The 17,559-nt window shown below is 36.1% G+C and overlaps 3 protein-coding genes across 3 annotated transcripts in view; all 3 read left to right on the plus strand.

The window, feature by feature from the left end:
* The first annotated feature begins 468 nt into the window (after positions 1–468).
* Positions 469–4,573, plus strand: LOC128031358 (CMRF35-like molecule 8). Its single transcript, XM_052619607.1, has 6 exons — positions 469–607; positions 766–1,086; positions 2,103–2,249; positions 2,525–2,629; positions 2,781–2,830; positions 3,687–4,573. Exons 1-6 carry the CDS (start codon positions 568–570, stop codon positions 3,762–3,764), a joined length of 741 nt encoding a protein of 246 aa, XP_052475567.1. The 5' UTR covers positions 469–567; the 3' UTR covers positions 3,765–4,573.
* A 3,241-nt stretch (positions 4,574–7,814) lies between these two features.
* The window catches only part of LOC128030398 (CMRF35-like molecule 9), a 50,086-nt gene continuing 40,341 nt past the window's right edge, over positions 7,815–17,559 (plus strand). Inside the window, exon 1 of the mRNA XM_052618106.1 lies at positions 7,815–7,893. The gene's annotated coding sequence lies outside the window, so the exon portion shown is untranslated. The remainder of the gene's footprint in view (positions 7,894–17,559) is intronic.
* Positions 7,911–17,559, plus strand: part of LOC128030441 (CMRF35-like molecule 8) — a 56,696-nt gene continuing 47,047 nt past the window's right edge. The window contains exons 1-2 of the mRNA XM_052618457.1: positions 7,911–8,038; positions 8,201–8,248. Coding sequence (XP_052474417.1) covers positions 7,990–8,038; positions 8,201–8,248 — 97 coding nt within the window. The 5' untranslated portion in view covers positions 7,911–7,989. The remainder of the gene's footprint in view (positions 8,039–8,200; positions 8,249–17,559) is intronic.

Here is a 17,559-nt window from a genome sequence, read left to right on the forward strand (position 1 = left end):
TTTATATATTTGAATACATTTAATAATATATTGATGATACATATATTATATATACAAATTATTGCTGTTTCAATATATTGCAATATATTGGAAAAAATAAATATATATAAGAATATATGCCTAATATATTACATGATGTTTTCCAATATACTGCAATATATTTTTGTTTCATAAGGGTAAAGCTGCAGGCTTATTAACACTCCAACATTGAGCAGAACAGATGAAATATATTACACTCTGTACATGCAGTTTTCATATATGTGAAGAATCAATGCCGGTATTAATATTATGAATATTTGACTGCACAGATGATTGAGTTTACTGGTGCACACAAGGGGAATGAAATACTGTTCCTCTGCTCATGTGTGACGACATAGTTACAGTCAAACATCACAGATGTGCTCTCTGAAGATTTCCTGAAGAGCTGATGTGGTCAGAGATATAGAAAGGGGAAGGAAATAATACAGTTGCAGACGATGCAAGCTTTTTCACTCAGTACGGAAGAGAAACACTGTAACGCTTGAGCTTTTGTCTTGTTTTTATACAAAACGTGTGTAAAATCTTAGCATGTGGGACATTATCTTGCTCTTTTCCAGCATCTGTACAGGTGAGTTTAAGACTCTCAGGGATTTTGTGCCAAATTTGATGTGTTTTATTGTTTTTTCTCTGTTACTGTGATCAATAGTCTCATATGTTATTATTCTGGTCTGATAATATCTCTTGCTCACACATAACAGCTCTGTCTAATGATATTTCTGTTTTCAGTTGTTGTTGGTGCTCCAGATAAAGTTACAGGATACAGAGGAGAGAGAGTTAACATCAGATGCTCTTATGAATCTGGATATGAATCAAATCCAAAGTATTTGTGTCAAGGCGAGTGTAACATTGGAAATAGAAACATCATAGTTAGATCAGGATCTCCAGCTGAAGACCAGAGATTCTCTCTGAGAGACGACACGACGGCCAGAGTTTTCACCGTCACCATCACTGATCTGAGACCAGAGGATGAAGGACAATACTGGTGTGGAGTGGAGAGGAGTTTAAATACTGATGTCTATTCAGAGATTCTGTTGCTGGTTAAATATGGTTAGTGATTCATGTAACTTAGGGCTGTCACAATATTAGATTTTTCATATCACGGTTATTGTTGCATTAATATCAGTATATTGTGATATCTATAGAAACCTTGGTGGCTTTCAATAAGATGTCATTTGTTAACATTAATGTATTTACTAACATGAATGAACAATGAACAATACATTTATTACACAATTTATTAAACTTTGTTAATGTTAATAAAAATCAAGTCACTCATTGTTCATGTTAGCTCTCAGTGTTTACAAACACTACTTGTGACTTTAATAATGCATAAGTAAATGCTAAAATTTACATGAACTAAGATTAATAAATGCTGTGGAAATATTGTTCATTATCATTTATGATATTTCTAAGTTAACTAAAGAACCTCATCGAATGACATCAGATGAGGCATTAAGTGCAGGGCACTGCGACCAACTTAACATTTTACTTTTAATGTAGTTTTAATGTTTAATGTTTAAGTTTAATATAGAAATGTGGTCCCTCAGTTTTTCAAGATCAGTTTTAATTGTGTTACTGTTCATAGATTTGCACAAAGAAATAAAGTGTTAATATGCACAGGGTGTATTGATTGCAATTACAAAAATAATACTAGTAAAGAAAATGCAGTACTTATTAAAATAATCAACTTTTACTTAAGTATATGAACACAGAAAACTGCTGTCAATATAATGTTTCTATGACTAGTAAAATAATGGCTAGTTACACGGCTCTCCTCAGAGTACTATTACTTCTTCTTGTGTGACAATGTCAGCATTAAAGCACAATACTGATATCAATAATTGTTGCTTTGAATATCACAGTTATCATCAACATATATCACAACACCCCTAATGTGACTTCGGCAAATAGACCTATTGTAGTATAGAGACCTAGAAAGAGTCAGCAGATGTAGCTCATGTTATTATGAAGTCAATTCACAGCATAATCTATAATTATATACACAATATAACTCATATTGAGTGTGCACTGAGATTAAGTTGATCTTTCCTGTCACCTTATAGATGAAAAGATGACTGAGGTTTCAACTATCAGCCCTTTTACAACCACATCATCATATTTCAGCACAACAGAACCATATCCACAATCCAGCAGCATCACAATCACAGAAAGAACAGAAACAATCCCAGATCAGCACAAATCAACAGAAGGTCAGGTCATCTTCCTCTTTCTCTCTTTATTCTCCTTTAATTTGCATGATGTTGGTCATTTAGCGCTGATTTCTTCACCTGTACAGGTAAATGTCTCCTCATCTCACACACTCATATGGAGTGAACCTACAGCATTACGCTGAACAGGAAGTGACAACATCCCTCTTATTTCATTCAGTCGTCTATCATTTATTCATTCTCGAAAGAGCTTCTGTTCTGATTCTGATGATTGTTTCTGTTTATGCAGATTTCAGACAGTGTTTTCCTCCTGTTAGTTTCAGGTTCATTCATGATTATCATCACTGCAACGGCTTTGGTTTTTCTCCTGATCGTTCTTCCCTTGATTATACTGGCCGTGTGGAAGAGTAATAAGACCCAAGGTAATAATCTACATGAAATAAGTCCTTTCCTCTGAGGATTCAGCATTTAGAGCATAAACAACCTTGAAGATTGTGTTTGGGAGGACATAGTTTAAATGATAGAGTTTTACAGCATTAATCTCAGAAAGACTAACACTGATCTCTTTCACAGGTCTACTGTCATCCTCCATCGTAGAGTTTAATCCAGTCTTGTATGAACAGGTGAGTTTAAAGAGACTGATGTTTTTATCATTTAATGGACAGTTTCACTCGAGATGGACAACAGCAGAAACTGCATTAGAAAGGTGCTCTGTGAATGTGGGTAACACTTTAGAATAAGGTCCCATTAGTTAATGTTAGTTAATGTATTAATTAACATGAACAAACAATGAATAAAGAAGTCGTGGCCTAATGGTTAGAGAGTCGGACTCCCAATCGAAGGGTTGTGAGTTCTATTCTCGGGCCGGCAGGAATTGTGGGTGGGGGGAGTGCATGAACAGCTCTCTCTCCACCTTCAATACCACGACTTAGGTGCCCTTGAGCAAGGCATCGAACCCCCAACTGCTCCCCGGGCGCCGCAGCATAAATGATGAACACTGCTCCGGGTGTGTGCTCACAGTGTGTGTGTGTGTGTTCACTGCTCTGTGTGTGTGCATTTCGGATGGGTTAAATGCAGAGCACAAATTCTGAGTATGGGTCACCATACTTGGCTGAATGTCACTTCACTCACTCAATAATACATTTATTACTGTATTTATTCATCTTCGTTAATGTTAGTTCATGAACATACAGTTATTCATTGTTAGTTCATGGTAATTCACAGTGCATTAACTAATGTTAACAAGCACAACTTTTGATTTAAATAATGCATTAGTAAATGTTGAAATTAACATGAACTAAGACTTATAAATGCTGTAGAAGGATTGTTCTTGCTTAGTTCATGTTAACGAAAGTAGTTAACTAACATTAACTAATGGAACCTTATTCTAAAGTGTTACCTTAATGTGTTATAATATTAAACAGATTTGTTCAGTGTTTTGTCCATTAACTAACTATTTCTGATTTTCTATGACTGTAGATCAAGGACGCTGGACGTGACTGTAATCCAGAGGACAGAGACACAGAAACAAGTGTAGTTTACACCTGTTCTTCCTAAACTTGTGTTATACGTGTCCCTACAGACCTGTCAATGAGACTCAAGCAGCTCTTCATCAACATCACAACACAAACCAGTTCAAAATATTAGATATTTTATACTAAAAATCTACACTTTGGCATCATGGTGCCTTATTTTGTGAACACAATCAATTTTTTTTGTTATTTTATTTTATTATATTGTTGTATGTGGGTTAATGTGTGCTGTCTGTATCATTTTCTCATCAGATGTTGCTCAAGGTTTGTCTGGTTAGTTTCATCTGTTCACTGCTGGTAGATGCTGGAACTGCACTGATCTGCTGCTAAAGAGCATCTTCCTCCACTGATGACTGTTTAAAATACAGCTTTTATTCTGATAAACTCATGCAAGCAACATTTAATGGAGGCTCCTAAAAGCAGCTGTCATTGAGATGTTAATACTTTTGGTTAGCTTCATGAAAATATTACTAGAATATTTGCTTCAGTTATACATCAGATGTCTGCAGCAGTAACTTATCATACAGGAAGTTCAACCACAGCCACAGGAAGAGCTGTGAGGCTTCAGCCAAACACACTTCCCACAATGCAACTCTTCTTCCAGGGCTGATGTGATGCAGAAAGTGTGACTTTAATGTCCAAGTGTTACAGGTACCAGCTGGCACCACATCAACAGCGTATATGCTCTCTCTGGAAACAGGAGAAATAAATGAGACCGTGAAAACTCTGCGTCTGTTTTTCATCTCGCTCAGCAGAAAGAGCGGGAGAGAGGATTTATTAGACATTCACATTTTAAATCCTCCTCTGTTACAAACACTCAATGTTCACTATAAAATAAACATGTCTTCAAAGTAAAATACAATTTGTCTTTTTATTCCATCTTTCAGCAAATACTGAGTAATAAGTTGTGTGTGATTAAATAAATCAAAATGACAATAACCACTGTTTTAACTCAAAATAAAACATAGCTTATAATAAATGCATTTTCCATTTCCAGCAAAAGCCATTTTTACTCTTACGCTTATTTTTAACCACTTGTAAAATATAAATCAGATTTGTTTTTAACATTAGCTTTTAACCATGACATAAACTCAGTTTTTAACATTAGCTTTTCACATTTTACACAATATCATACATTTCAAGAGTATTAAGATTTAACAAAAATGTTCAAGGAGCTAAAAATAAAGCTCTGTCCGACGTGACTTTGGCAGCAACAGGTGACATTAACAGGCGTGAAAATGCGGCTACTGCCATATCTATATGTCCACATATTTATAAAACAGCCATATTAGCCGATATTAAAACATTCAATGACATGTCAACATATTACTTGTCAGGTACTTAAATTAATTTACTATTCTACAAACCTGGAAACAGGAGAAATAAATGAGACCGGGCAAACTCTGCGTCCGTTTTTAAAAGTAAACAGTGAAAGAAATGGACGCAGTGACCCCATTATATTCAACGGAGACAAGTGAAGTCAATAGAAGCACACACTTCCTGGGGGTCAAGCGTACTGCGCAGACTCAAACTGAGCTTCATGACGTAGATGTGTGTGTGTGTGTGTGTGTGTGTGTGTGTGTGTGTGTGTGTGTGTGTGTGCTGCCAGGGACACTGCTCTAATTGCATATCTGTGTGTACACATGCCCCAGGATGAGTCAAATACAGACAAAATAATCTCACCCTGTGAGTAATAAAGTATCTTCTCTCCTATCATGGAAAACATTTTAAAACTCATTACCAAAATTTGTGAAAACCCCCAATTGTGAAATTGTCTCCAGTGGTTGTATCATATGCTATTTTTTTACTTTTCTTAATTAAAGCTGAAGATGACATCCCAGTTACAAAGAGGGAGTATGATGACCTGAACGGGAGACACAGTCAGCTTCAGGGGGACTATGTACACCTGTGTCACAAGTTTGACACACTACAAGCAGAAAATGTAAAGCTGAAAGAGGAGCTGCAGAAATCTAAAATAACAGACAGCTTAGAAAGAATTATCCAAAAACTTAGAAGACCACCTGTTGGTTATATTGATGAATTTAAGGTTGGGCCTATAAAGTTGACCAAAAAGTTGCTTATATTTCTTATAGAAATTACAAAACCCTGTTAGATACAATCAGGGACATGTGACCAATGAGAAAAGAATAGAATAATCTAATATCAAAGAAATTAGTTAGGAAACCATTCTAACATAAGCAAATTTGTCTGTGACAGGGCCTGACACTTTAGGGGTGAAATGCGTATAAAAATGTATTTATTTCAATCATAAAACATGGTGAGATGACACGATATCTGTTTCATGTAGATTAACATGTCCTCCATATGACTCAACGTTCAGATTTAATATTTATATATTTTTTTCCACACAAGATTTTTGCAAGTGGAAATGTACATATCTGGTAGAATTTGCATCGGTGTGCAACGGGGTTTGAGATGTGTTTTCTCTTGTTTGGTGGGTGTGTCAGAACTGCAGTCCAATCAGCAGCATTATGTATATAAAGCATGCGGTATTAAAGTGAACTTGCACAATGGCTTCAAGGAAAATAATGTACAAATGTGTTCGTTGCAGCTCGGTATACGCAACAACTGAGGATATTAGAAGACATGTTTGTCGTAAGTTTAATTGTAAAAATATAGGATATCAACATAATGATGTACATGGTAATTAAGTGCTTTTCCTAAATATGAGAAAAAAATACAGGGTATTTAAACCGTATGAACTACAAATAAAGTCAGTATGTGAGGCTAAATAGATGTGTTTTAGTCTGGAATACAAAGAATGGCCTTTTCAGCTGCCATAGTTGCATCATCAGAATAGTGTGTTCAACGCATCACCGTTTCTGTTTAAAAAACGTTGTGCAACGTTTTGTCGGGGCTGAACGCAGTCCTGCTGTTAAAAATCAACTTCACTGAAGTAAAGAGAAACACAAGAACTACAACTGAATTTAGCCACAGCCTTCAACTTAAAAAAATAAATAAAAAACCTATGCCACCATAATTGTGGTCATGGTTTGCTATAGGTAGTCCCTTGATGCTTTTACTAATTCAAAGCAATTTAATTCAAAACAATTGCAATATTGTTTTTGAAACAAACATGTATGCATTGCTGAATCAAACATTGCAGTAACAGATGGTTCAGGCTTGTAGTCATTCACACGATCGTCAACAGTGGTGACAATTTTTCATACTGCAGTGCATGACGAGTTTTTACTATGGTGTTTTACTATTTGAGTTTTATTGATTGTCACCTCTGTTGAGAGTCATATGCTGGTTCTTGATGTCTGTGTGTGTCTAGAGTGTAGTGGAGCTCAAGTTTTGTATGCACTTAACAGACTTAAAATTCACTGTTAAAATAAATGTTAATTTGACTGTAATCAGACTAGGTTACAATTACTAGTTTATTACATACAGACAGTCTCTTGCAATGCTACAGAAAGAGATCTAACACGACAGTCAAGGGTCAAGAGCCCAACTAAAGCTAACACTGATCTCCATTATGGTTGCATCACTTTAACCAATAAAACATCAACATCTGATCCTCTGTAATTCTCAAGAACAGCAGGTGTTCATCATTAATGCACAATCACCATTTAATTAGTCACTTAATTATATCATTAACTTTAATTCTTTGAGGACTTGGGATTTGACTTGAAGACTTGCTTGTGACTTGAAAGTCCCAACTCTGTTAATATCAGATACACATAGTGTAAGCAACTATACTTAGACCGCTGGAATATTTTAAACACACCGCTGAAAAGGTTAAGTAAAATTTACAAACAAAGGGTCAATCAAATTTACTGGGAAATCCCAAGTAAACTTAACTCAAATATGTCTACTGAAAGCTACTAATAATTATGTTTAGGCTTTTACTTATCATTTTTTTTTTTTTGTAAATTACCTAGCATTCTTTGAGTGAGAATTGTTCCAAGCTTTTTCAAGTACGTAAAATCCTACTACACATTTATTGTTTCAGTGTGTACAGCTGGGCGATGTCAGTGATTTGAGGAGCTTGAACTAATATATTCAGTTCAGTTCGTTTGAGCAACAGAGGAACTAATGTCTTTTCACGTAAACTGGAACAGTTTTTCAGAGGAACCGAATATTACACAACACCGGTGACGCTGTGATCATGTCATCTAGAGCTGGATGAGGTTAGAGAGAAAGAAAGGGGAAGGAAATTATTATATCAGAGCAGAAGAGAAAGACTGTTACATTTCTCACATAAATTGGACTCATATTTAAGTAAAATGTCCAGAATGTGTGTCGTTCTGCTCGTCTTTTCCAGCATCTGTACAGGTGAGTTTAAAACTCAGGGCTTTTTAGTTTGACACTTTCCCTTGGTTTCGTAGCGGTTTTACATGACCTTCAACCTCAAATGGATGATACTTTATTATTCTGGTCTGATAATATCTCTTGCTCACACATAACAGATCTGTCTAATGATATTTCTGTTTTCAGTTGTTGTTGGTGCTCCAGTTACAGTCACAGGATACAGAGGAGAGAGAGCTGACATCAGATGCCCTTATGAATCTGGATATGAATCATATTCAAAGTATTTGTGTAAAGGCGAGTGTATCATTGGAAGCAGAAACATCATTGTTAAATCCGGATCTCCAGCTAAAGACCAGAGATTCTCTCTGAGAGACGACACGACGGCCAGAGTTTTCACCGTCACCATCACTGATCTGAGACCAGAGGATGCAGGACAATACTGGTGTGGAGTGGAGAGGACTTTAAATACTGATGTCTATTCAGAGATTATGTTGCTGGTTAAATATGGTGAGTGATTCATTGTATCAGATGGTAATAAAAATGTGAGTGAGTCATTAAATGTTGTAAGTTGACTCATATTGTACTGTTGAGTTGATTGTGTGTTTAGACTTTAGTGTATGCAGTATAAAATACATCTTCACGTCAGCGATTATGTGAAAGATCATATGTGTTTTAAATGAAAATCGGCATGAATTCATCTGAATAAATTACTTTAAGTTGATCTTTCCTGTCATCCATCAGGTAAAATAATTACTGAGGATTCAACTATCAGTCCGTCTTCAGCAAAACCACAACCCAGCAGCATCTCAATCACAGATCAGCACAAATCAACGGGTCAGTTCATCTGTCTGTCACTCTATTTAACTCTTATTAAATGATGATTGCTTCAATGTGTTAATGTGTTTCTACAGAAGCAGTGTCTGAAATCCATCTGTGTATTAAAGACTGAAGCTTCAGTCTCCAGATATTTGCTTCTTTGTTATAATTTGCTCTAAGTTGCTTTGGATAAGAAAGTGTCTTCAATTGAAAATTCACAGCAAAATCTCCAGTGTTAATTTAACAGTCTGAGTGTGGACTCATATAAACACTGAAGCAGTGTTAAAAGTAACACTGAAGCAGAGTTGAAGTTAATGAGGTAATTCAGAAGTTAATTGAGTTATGATTGACCATTATTGAAGACACCTGATGTTAACAAGCAGAATCACCAAACGAGAAAATCACAATTTGTGTATCACCATTATAGTGTTCAGTGTTTGCTTTAGCTGGGATCTTGGCTTGTAACTTTTTACTTTTAAAGTTTGTTTGTCAAACCAAGAGCAAAAATCATCGGGTGTTGATGATTATGTTTTAATGTAATCGTTGTTTGACATGAATCACTGAACTCATTTACAGTGTTTTCTCAAATTAAAACTTCCATTATTGATTGTCACAGCTTTGATTCCACAATGAAAAAAGTCTGTATTTTCTATACATTTTGTAGGTATCTCTTGCAAGTGATTCTGATTTTTTTTTATTAAAGAATTCTAATTTTAGGCACACACAGATAACAAGAATCAGCGTATGAATCTCAACAACGGTGACAAACAGCATATTCAGATAAACAGACCAACTCTGAAAGTTAAAAAGACAGTTCAGCTCATAATTTATTCATGCCGCAATGCATGATGGGAGCCATGGATGAGTTTTTATTGGTTTCAACATGCTTTTTTGATGGTCACCGTTGTTGTGATGCTCACGCTGATTCTTGATGTCTGTGTGTCTAAACAAAAGGTTACTTTTATACGTAGAACTATTAAAAACATGTCAGAAATTCTGGGTTGCTTACTTTTCTTTTTCACTTAATTTATGTATGCAGTAAAGAAACTTAAACTCAGGCATTCAGGTCACTCTATAACAAATAGCTCAAATCACAATCAATGGCACACATGATTGCCTTTGCTGTGGTCTGTCTGTATGATATAATTCAGTCACCACAGCCACATAAAATCTAAAGATAATAACTGAAGGGTCAAGATCCCAACTAAAGCAAACATTGACCACTATAATGGTGACACACAAATTGTGATTTTCTCGTTTGGTGATTCTGCTTGTTAACATCAGGTGTCTTCAATAATGGTCAATCATAACTCAATTAACTTCTTAATTATCTCATTAACTTCAACTCTGCTTCAGTGTTACTTTTAACACTGCTTTAGTGTTTATATGAGTCCACACTCAAGAGTGTTAAATTACAACTGGGGATTTTGCTGTGTATGAACTGAAAATGTTCATGTTCATAAAGTTATTTGTGTGTGTACATTGTTAAGGAAAATCAGCAATTGTCTTATTGCAAGTTTGCCATTTTTATTTCTTTAATACCTTAATACCAAAGGAGGCATCTAAGAAGAAAGTCTCGAAGATGAAGAATGAGAAAATCGAGGACTTTACATACACAATAATAAAACTATACTAAATTATAAGTAAGAAGCGTGCCTGTCTGAAGACTCTGATTTATAGATTTGAGCAGAACAGACCACAGGGAAGTCTTCTGTGACCTATTTTGTGAGTATACAAATTTTAATGCTTATGGGATAGGACAGACTTGATTTTCTTTACCTAACCTGAAAATAAATAAAATAAGGTAGAAGGTGTAGGGAATTTTATTTAGTCAACAAGAACAGGAAATACTACAGTTCAACTTGATCAGCCAAACATCAGTAAACACAGACTACACTACCCATGATGCACCGGTGCCTTGACTGATTACATAGAAAACCACTGTATGTGGAACAAGACCCTCCCAGTTCTTAAAGGAGAAGTGAAGCAGTCACACAAGTTTAGGTTATTTAGTAAAGTGACTTCCACTTTAATGAAAAAAAACATTTAACAAACATGATATATGTAACTGTTTTAAATAAAAATGTATGTTTTGTTATCGCTTTTAGTGAAAAGGCGCCACCATCGTGCAATTCAACAGTGTGTGACGTCACAGGGTTGGTTTCACTCTATTAGCCACAGATTTAATAAAAGCTTCTTTACTTTTTGAACACAAAAATGTGATTGGTTTTCGGAATATCGAACACTAAGCCGTCTAAATCATGATGTTTTGATCATGGTTTGCCAAACATTGTTTTCTAAAGTGAGGTGCAACATGATGTAAAAAAAAAAAAATATGTTCACCTGCGAATTCAATATGCTAACTTCAAGTTTATTATTCTTCCCAGCCATTCCCAGCCAAGGCATTCAAGCACAAGACAGTACTTACGTTTTCAGTGCAGTACTCACGTGCTGTGACAGACCGGTTATGTGTGTATGAACGCACGCTAAAAGCCACAGCTCGCACAGTATGCGAGTAGCAATTTGAGCATTTTTCAAGCATTTTTCAAGCATTGTTTCCGACCCATCTTCACCCCAAACCAGTGGGTTCATGACTTCTTCCACCCGTAAAGTTAGCACTGCACTTATTATGGGTTTAACAGACCTTTTAAGTTTATCTTCCTCAGTTTCAAAGCAAATGTATAAAAATAATGTTGACTGATTCACTTCCTCTTTAAGACCAATTCACTTGTTAAGTAGCAGTGCTTCTGTGTCCAAACGCTCTATCAGTTACCACTAGAAAACAACAAAAGGTGCTAATATAAACTCACAATGTTATAGAATACTAGCGAAAAAGTTATAATCTTAACCTTTAACTCCATACCGAAGTCCCAGATAGCCAGGCAATGAAAATATAAATAAAAAAATATATATTTAAAAATTATTTGTGTTTGGGACGCTGTGAGCACGGAGACTGTAGTGTTTACCGTAAGTTTGAAAGCGTTTAGCTTAAATTATCAATATGAATGAAAAGGGCTCATAAACGGCTGCTGAGGTCATATTCTCAAGTGAAGCAAGTTGAATCCTGGACCCGGAAACATTGCTTTTTTCGTCATCACTTAACAACAGGATGATATCAGACACACTTACTTTTACCATCTTTAATTAAGTGCTTATGTTTGTCCACTTTGTCCAATTCTGGATTGCTAGTGCATTTGAATATTTATTTTATTTTATTGTTGTATGTGAGTAAATGTGTGCTGTCTGTATCATTTTCTCATCAGATGTTAGGCTCAAGGTTTGTCTGGTTAGTTTCATCTGTTCACTGCTGGTAGATGCTGGAACTGATAAACTCATGCAAGCAACATTTAATGGAGGCTCCTAAAAGCAGCTTTCATTGAGGTGTTAATACTTATGGTTAGCTTTATGAAAATATTACTAGAATGCCTTTTTGCATCAGATGTCTCCCAATAGTATGTTCCTGCACAACCGGAGGCAGCAGATTCAGGACCGCAGATCTGGACCGCAGTTCTATGACCCTAGTTTTTCCTGACAGCGCCACCTACCGTACTGGCCAATATAGCGATGGCTGCAGTTTCAGGAACGCAGATCTACTACCCTGTTGGTTTAGTTTGCAGTCACGTTGTATATAGCATCAATATATTAATCTCAGTAGCATTTGTTTTAAAATGTGATTTTTGATTCAAAATGCAGCAGAGGTTAATTACTAAGTGTGCTTTGAGTCACAATTTTAAATTTAAACATGAATTTACACAAAATATAAATGAAATATCAATTTTGTAAAATCGATGTATATCAATTTTAAAACAATTGTAAAAAATGAAGAACCTTAAAAGTCTTAGTCTCTTGAATTATACAGTATATTGATTAACCTCCTTAAGGTGAATTAGCTCATTATCAGGTAAGTTAAAGTTGTAATCGGCGTATAGTCACTAAATTACTGCCAATATTTTAAAAGTTGTTGAGAGGCAAGACAAGACACAAGAATGATTCAAGAATGTTTATTTATTTACATATATATATATATATATATATATATATATATATATATATATATATATAAATAAACATTCTTGAATAATTCTTGTGTCTTGTCTAGCCTCTCAACAACTTTTAAAATATTGGCAGTCATTTATATATATATATATATATATATATATATATATATATATATATATATATGTATGTATGTATGTATGTATGTATGTATATATATATATATATATATATATATATATATATATATATATATATATATATATATATATATATATATATATACAGTACAGCCCAAAAGTTTGGACACACCTTCTCATTCAAAGAGTTTTCTTTATTTTCATGACTATGATAATGTTAGAGTCACACTGAAGGCGTCAAGGGTTATTTGACCGAGAAGGAGAGTGATGGGGTTCTGCGCCAGATGAACTGGCCTCCACAGTCACCGGACCTGAACCCAATCCAGATGGTTTAGGGGTGAGCTGGACCACAGACAGAAGGCAAAAGGGCCAACAAGTGCTAAGCATCTCTCGGGGAACTCCTTCAAGACTGTTGGAAGACCATTTCAGGTGACTACCTCTTGAAGCTCATCAAGAGAAGGCCAAGAGTGTGCAAAGCAGTAATCAAAGCAAAAGGTGGCTACTTTGAAGAACCTACAATATGACATATTTTCAGTTGTTTCACACTTTTTTGTTATGTATATAATACCATATATAATTCCACATGTGTTAATTCATAGTTTTGATGCCTTCAGTGTGAATCTACAATTTTCATATTCATGCAAATAAAGAAAACTCTTTGAATGAGAAGGTGTGTCCAAACTTTTGTTTCTGTACTGTATATACATACACCCAAACCCAAACACCAGACCTGTTGGTTATTGGAGGATCTTCTATTGCTGGTCTGTTAAACGCATTGGCCACCGCGTACCGTGCATGAACTGTAGTGAGCGCGTACTGAGTGAGCGAGCGCCTGACTGAGTAGCCTAACGTAAACATATAAGTTGGTGTTTTTTTCTTCTTCGGGGGTGTCAGGGCCGTTGCCTGTTAGGTCGTTTGGGTTATTGGGCTACCTTGTTGAATGCATATCATTATATTTCACTTTTTTTTTTTCAAATATAATTAATTAGTTCAACGAACCGTTCGGTACATAATGCGTACCGCGTACCGAACCAAAAGCCTCGTACCGAACGGTTCAATACGAATACGCCGAATACGCGTACCGTTACACCCCTAATATATACGTATATATAATGAAAGTCCTTGCAGCATGTGGTGCATCTCTTCAATTCGGGCAGGGATCTCCCTTTTTGGATTGTTATATTATATGTATATCTTGAAAAAGAGAGAGCCTGCTTGTTAGAATATTTTGAGATCATGAAAATATCCCTAGTGCCATTTTTTAATCATCTGTCCTACAATGAGCCTAACCAAATCCATAAAATCAATTCATATTGGCCATGCAGAACATGATATCAATGTATGTGGAGTAGACCTGCAGATTAGGCCAAATTGTAACAAGCTATTAAAATTCATTCATCATTGCGAAACAATGCCAAAACAACAGGCTAACACATACTGCAACTAGGCAGTCAGTGCAGTTTAATTATGAAAGATATTTTATACATAAATATGGTAAAACTATGACTATTAACCCAGTATTCAGATTCACTTATAATACTTCGTCATTAAAACTCAACAAGGATTTATGAAATCATGGCCACGAATTAACATCATAGTAATTAATAAAACTAGCTCACCAAATCTTAATTTGGTGGGAATTAATTATTAATTCATAGGTAGCAGTTCTCACTATGTAAACTTTGCACTGTTTAAACGTTATAAAATAAAACTTAATTAAATATTGGTACTCATCGTCTGATTGCTGTCCACGTCGTCCATCTTTAATTAGTGTTGATTCAGTACAGTAGGTGGCGCTGTCACCAAAATACCAGGGTCCTAAAGCTGCGGTCACAGAATTGCGGTCCTGAAACTGCAGCCTCCGGTTGTGCAGAAATACCCTTCTCGATGTCTTCAGCAGCAACTTACCAAACAGGAAGTTCAACCAGAAACACAGGAAGAGGCTTCAGCTAATCACATACTACAATTCTCACAATGCAAATCTTCTCCCAGAGCTGATGTGATGCAGAAAGTGTTACTTTAATGTTTAAGCAATACTCTGATTATTTACAGTTTTTGACATGCTGCCAAATTAACACAGAAAATAACCAGCAAACATGTTTCATTCGCCACAAATGCTTGTTTTGTTTTTTTTTTTTTTTATGAGAATAATAAGCTGAAATTATTTCTGTGATGTTACAAATCATTTTGATAGTTACCATTATTTCCTATGATTATGGAAATTAATATTTTCTTTGAAATATTTGATTTGTAGGTAACATGTTTTGAAATATACTAATAACGTAAATATACCATAATATAAACAGCAAAGCTCAATTATATTTTTAAATAGAAAATATATATTTAGTTTCAACCTACGTATACCATAATATATTTATATACAGTGCCCTCCACAATTATTGGCACCCCTGTTTAAGATGTGGTCGTGGACTTCTAAAAATTATCCTTTTTTTTTTTAAACAAAATAGAACCCAAATGCAAAAAAAAGAAAAAAACAATCCAACCTTTTATTTAAGTACATTACTTTGGTGGTAAAAAAATAAAATCACAAATTAAAAAAAAATAAATAAACTTGAAATCATATGTCCCACAATTATTGGCACCCCTAACAATTCCGCTGAAATTTTTAATTAATCTTTTTTATATATATATTTTTCTGTAGTTGCTAAAGTTGGTCAGGTATAGGAACTTTTAATTAGTAATTCATGACCTGGGGTATAAATATGACGTGACACAGAGGCCTAATACCCTTACCCCCTTGTCAACATGGCAAAGAAGAGAACACACCATTCAAGTAAGGCAGATGTGTGTCGACCTTCATAAGCCAGGCAATAGCTACAAGAAAATAGCCACTCGCCTTAACTTGCCCGTATCTACAGTCAGAGGAATCATTAAGAAGTTTAAAACAACTGGAACAGTGACAAACAAGGCTGGAAGAGGTCCCAAGTTTATTTTGCCACAACACACAGTGAGGAGGATGGTAAGAGAAGTAAAAAAAAAAAATCCTAAGCTCACTGTCACAGAATTGCATCAAAGAGTGGGATCTTGGGGTCACAAAGTCTCCAAAACAACCATTAGACGCTCTCTACATGCCAACAAGCTGTTTGGGAGGCATGCAAGGAAAATTACTTTTCTCACGAACACTCACAAACGTAAACGTCTGGAGTTTGGAGCGGCACTGGGACTTCAACTGGGATCGTGTGCTTTGGTCAGATGAGACTAAGATTGAGCTTTTTGGCAACAAGCACTCTAAGTGGGTCTGGCAAAAAAACAAAAGATGAGTATGCCGAAAAGCACCTCATGCCCACCGTGAAGTATGGTGGAGGATCTGTGATGCTGCGGGGCTTTATCTCTTCCAAAGGCCCTGGGAACCATGTTAGGGTGCATGGCATTATGAACGCTTTGAACTAACAGGACATTTTAAATAAAGACCTGATGGCCTCTGCCAGAAAGCTGAAGATGGGTCGTCATTGGGTCTTTCAGCAGGGTAATGATCCAAACATGTGGCAAAATCTACACAAAAATGGATCAGCAGTCACAAACTCAAGGTCCTCCCATGGCCATCTCAGTCCCCAGACCTCAACCCAATCGAAAACCTGTAGGGCGAGCTAAAAAGGAGAGTGCATAAGAGAGGACCCAGGACACTCGATGATCTAGAAATATTGTGCAAAGAAGAATGGTCAAAGATCCCTCTCTCTGTGTTCTCCAATCTTGTGAAATGTTATAGGAGGAGATTAAGGGCTGTCTTGTTGGCAAAAGGGGGTTGTACAAAGTATTAAAGGGGGGGTGAAATGCTCGTTTTCACTCAATATCCTGTTAATCTTGAGTACCTATAGAGTAGTACTGCATACTTCATAACTCCAAAAAGTCTTTAGTTTTATTATATTCATAAGAGAAAGATAGTCTGTACCGATTTTTCCCGAAAAAACACGACCGGCTGGAGGCGTGACGTGTGGGCGGAGCTAAAGAATCACGAGCGCCAGTAGGCTTTTGACTTGAGAGCGTTTGGAAGCTGTGACATTACCTTGAGGAAAAAATCATCATCCAAAACAAACCATGGCTAACAGTCAGATTCAGCGTAAATTTATGATCCAGAATCAGATCCCGAGGCTGAAACTGAACAAGAGCAGCAGCAGCAAGACTCGCTCCAAGCGGGGCTAGAACCCGGGTCTCCGGCATGGGAGGGGACGCACTAACAAGGAGGCAGAGATATTTGAAGCAGTTTTGCTCACCGCCTGTGGTTCCAACACACGATCGTGACCCTTTTTCGTTGGGATTGCATTATCCTTAAGAAATTAACGATGTGCAAATCTGTCGTCAAACTGGACCTTGTTTGTTAAACAAGCATCTTCTAAATGCAGGAAACAAACACAAACACTTGCACAACTCCGTTGATGCTCTGTAAAAATAAACTCCATCCACTGGTCCCTTAATGCTGTTTCTCTTTTGGTAATCTGTGCAGGGTTGTCTTGCCCTCGCAACCAAAAACACACTTCTTTTGTGACATTTCGCGACGCTCTCGCTCTGATCAGTGAAGTCTGTTGTGCTCTCAGTGCTCTGCTATACGGGAGCGCGCGCTCTTCCGGCAGAAGT

Source organism: Carassius gibelio, chromosome A1 (assembly GCF_023724105.1).
Source record: "Carassius gibelio isolate Cgi1373 ecotype wild population from Czech Republic chromosome A1, carGib1.2-hapl.c, whole genome shotgun sequence".
NCBI classification, from domain to species: Eukaryota; Metazoa; Chordata; class Actinopteri; order Cypriniformes; family Cyprinidae; genus Carassius; species Carassius gibelio.

Coding starts and splice junctions, on each gene's coding strand:
- LOC128031358 (XM_052619607.1), top strand. CDS start 568: ATGTGGGACATTATCTTGCTCTTTTCCAGCATCTGTACAG. Junction 2,630..2,780: donor GAAGAGTAATAAGACCCAAG/GTAATAATCTAC, acceptor TCTCTTTCACAG/GTCTACTGTCATCCTCCATC. Junction 2,831..3,686: donor ATCCAGTCTTGTATGAACAG/GTGAGTTTAAAG, acceptor CTATGACTGTAG/ATCAAGGACGCTGGACGTGA.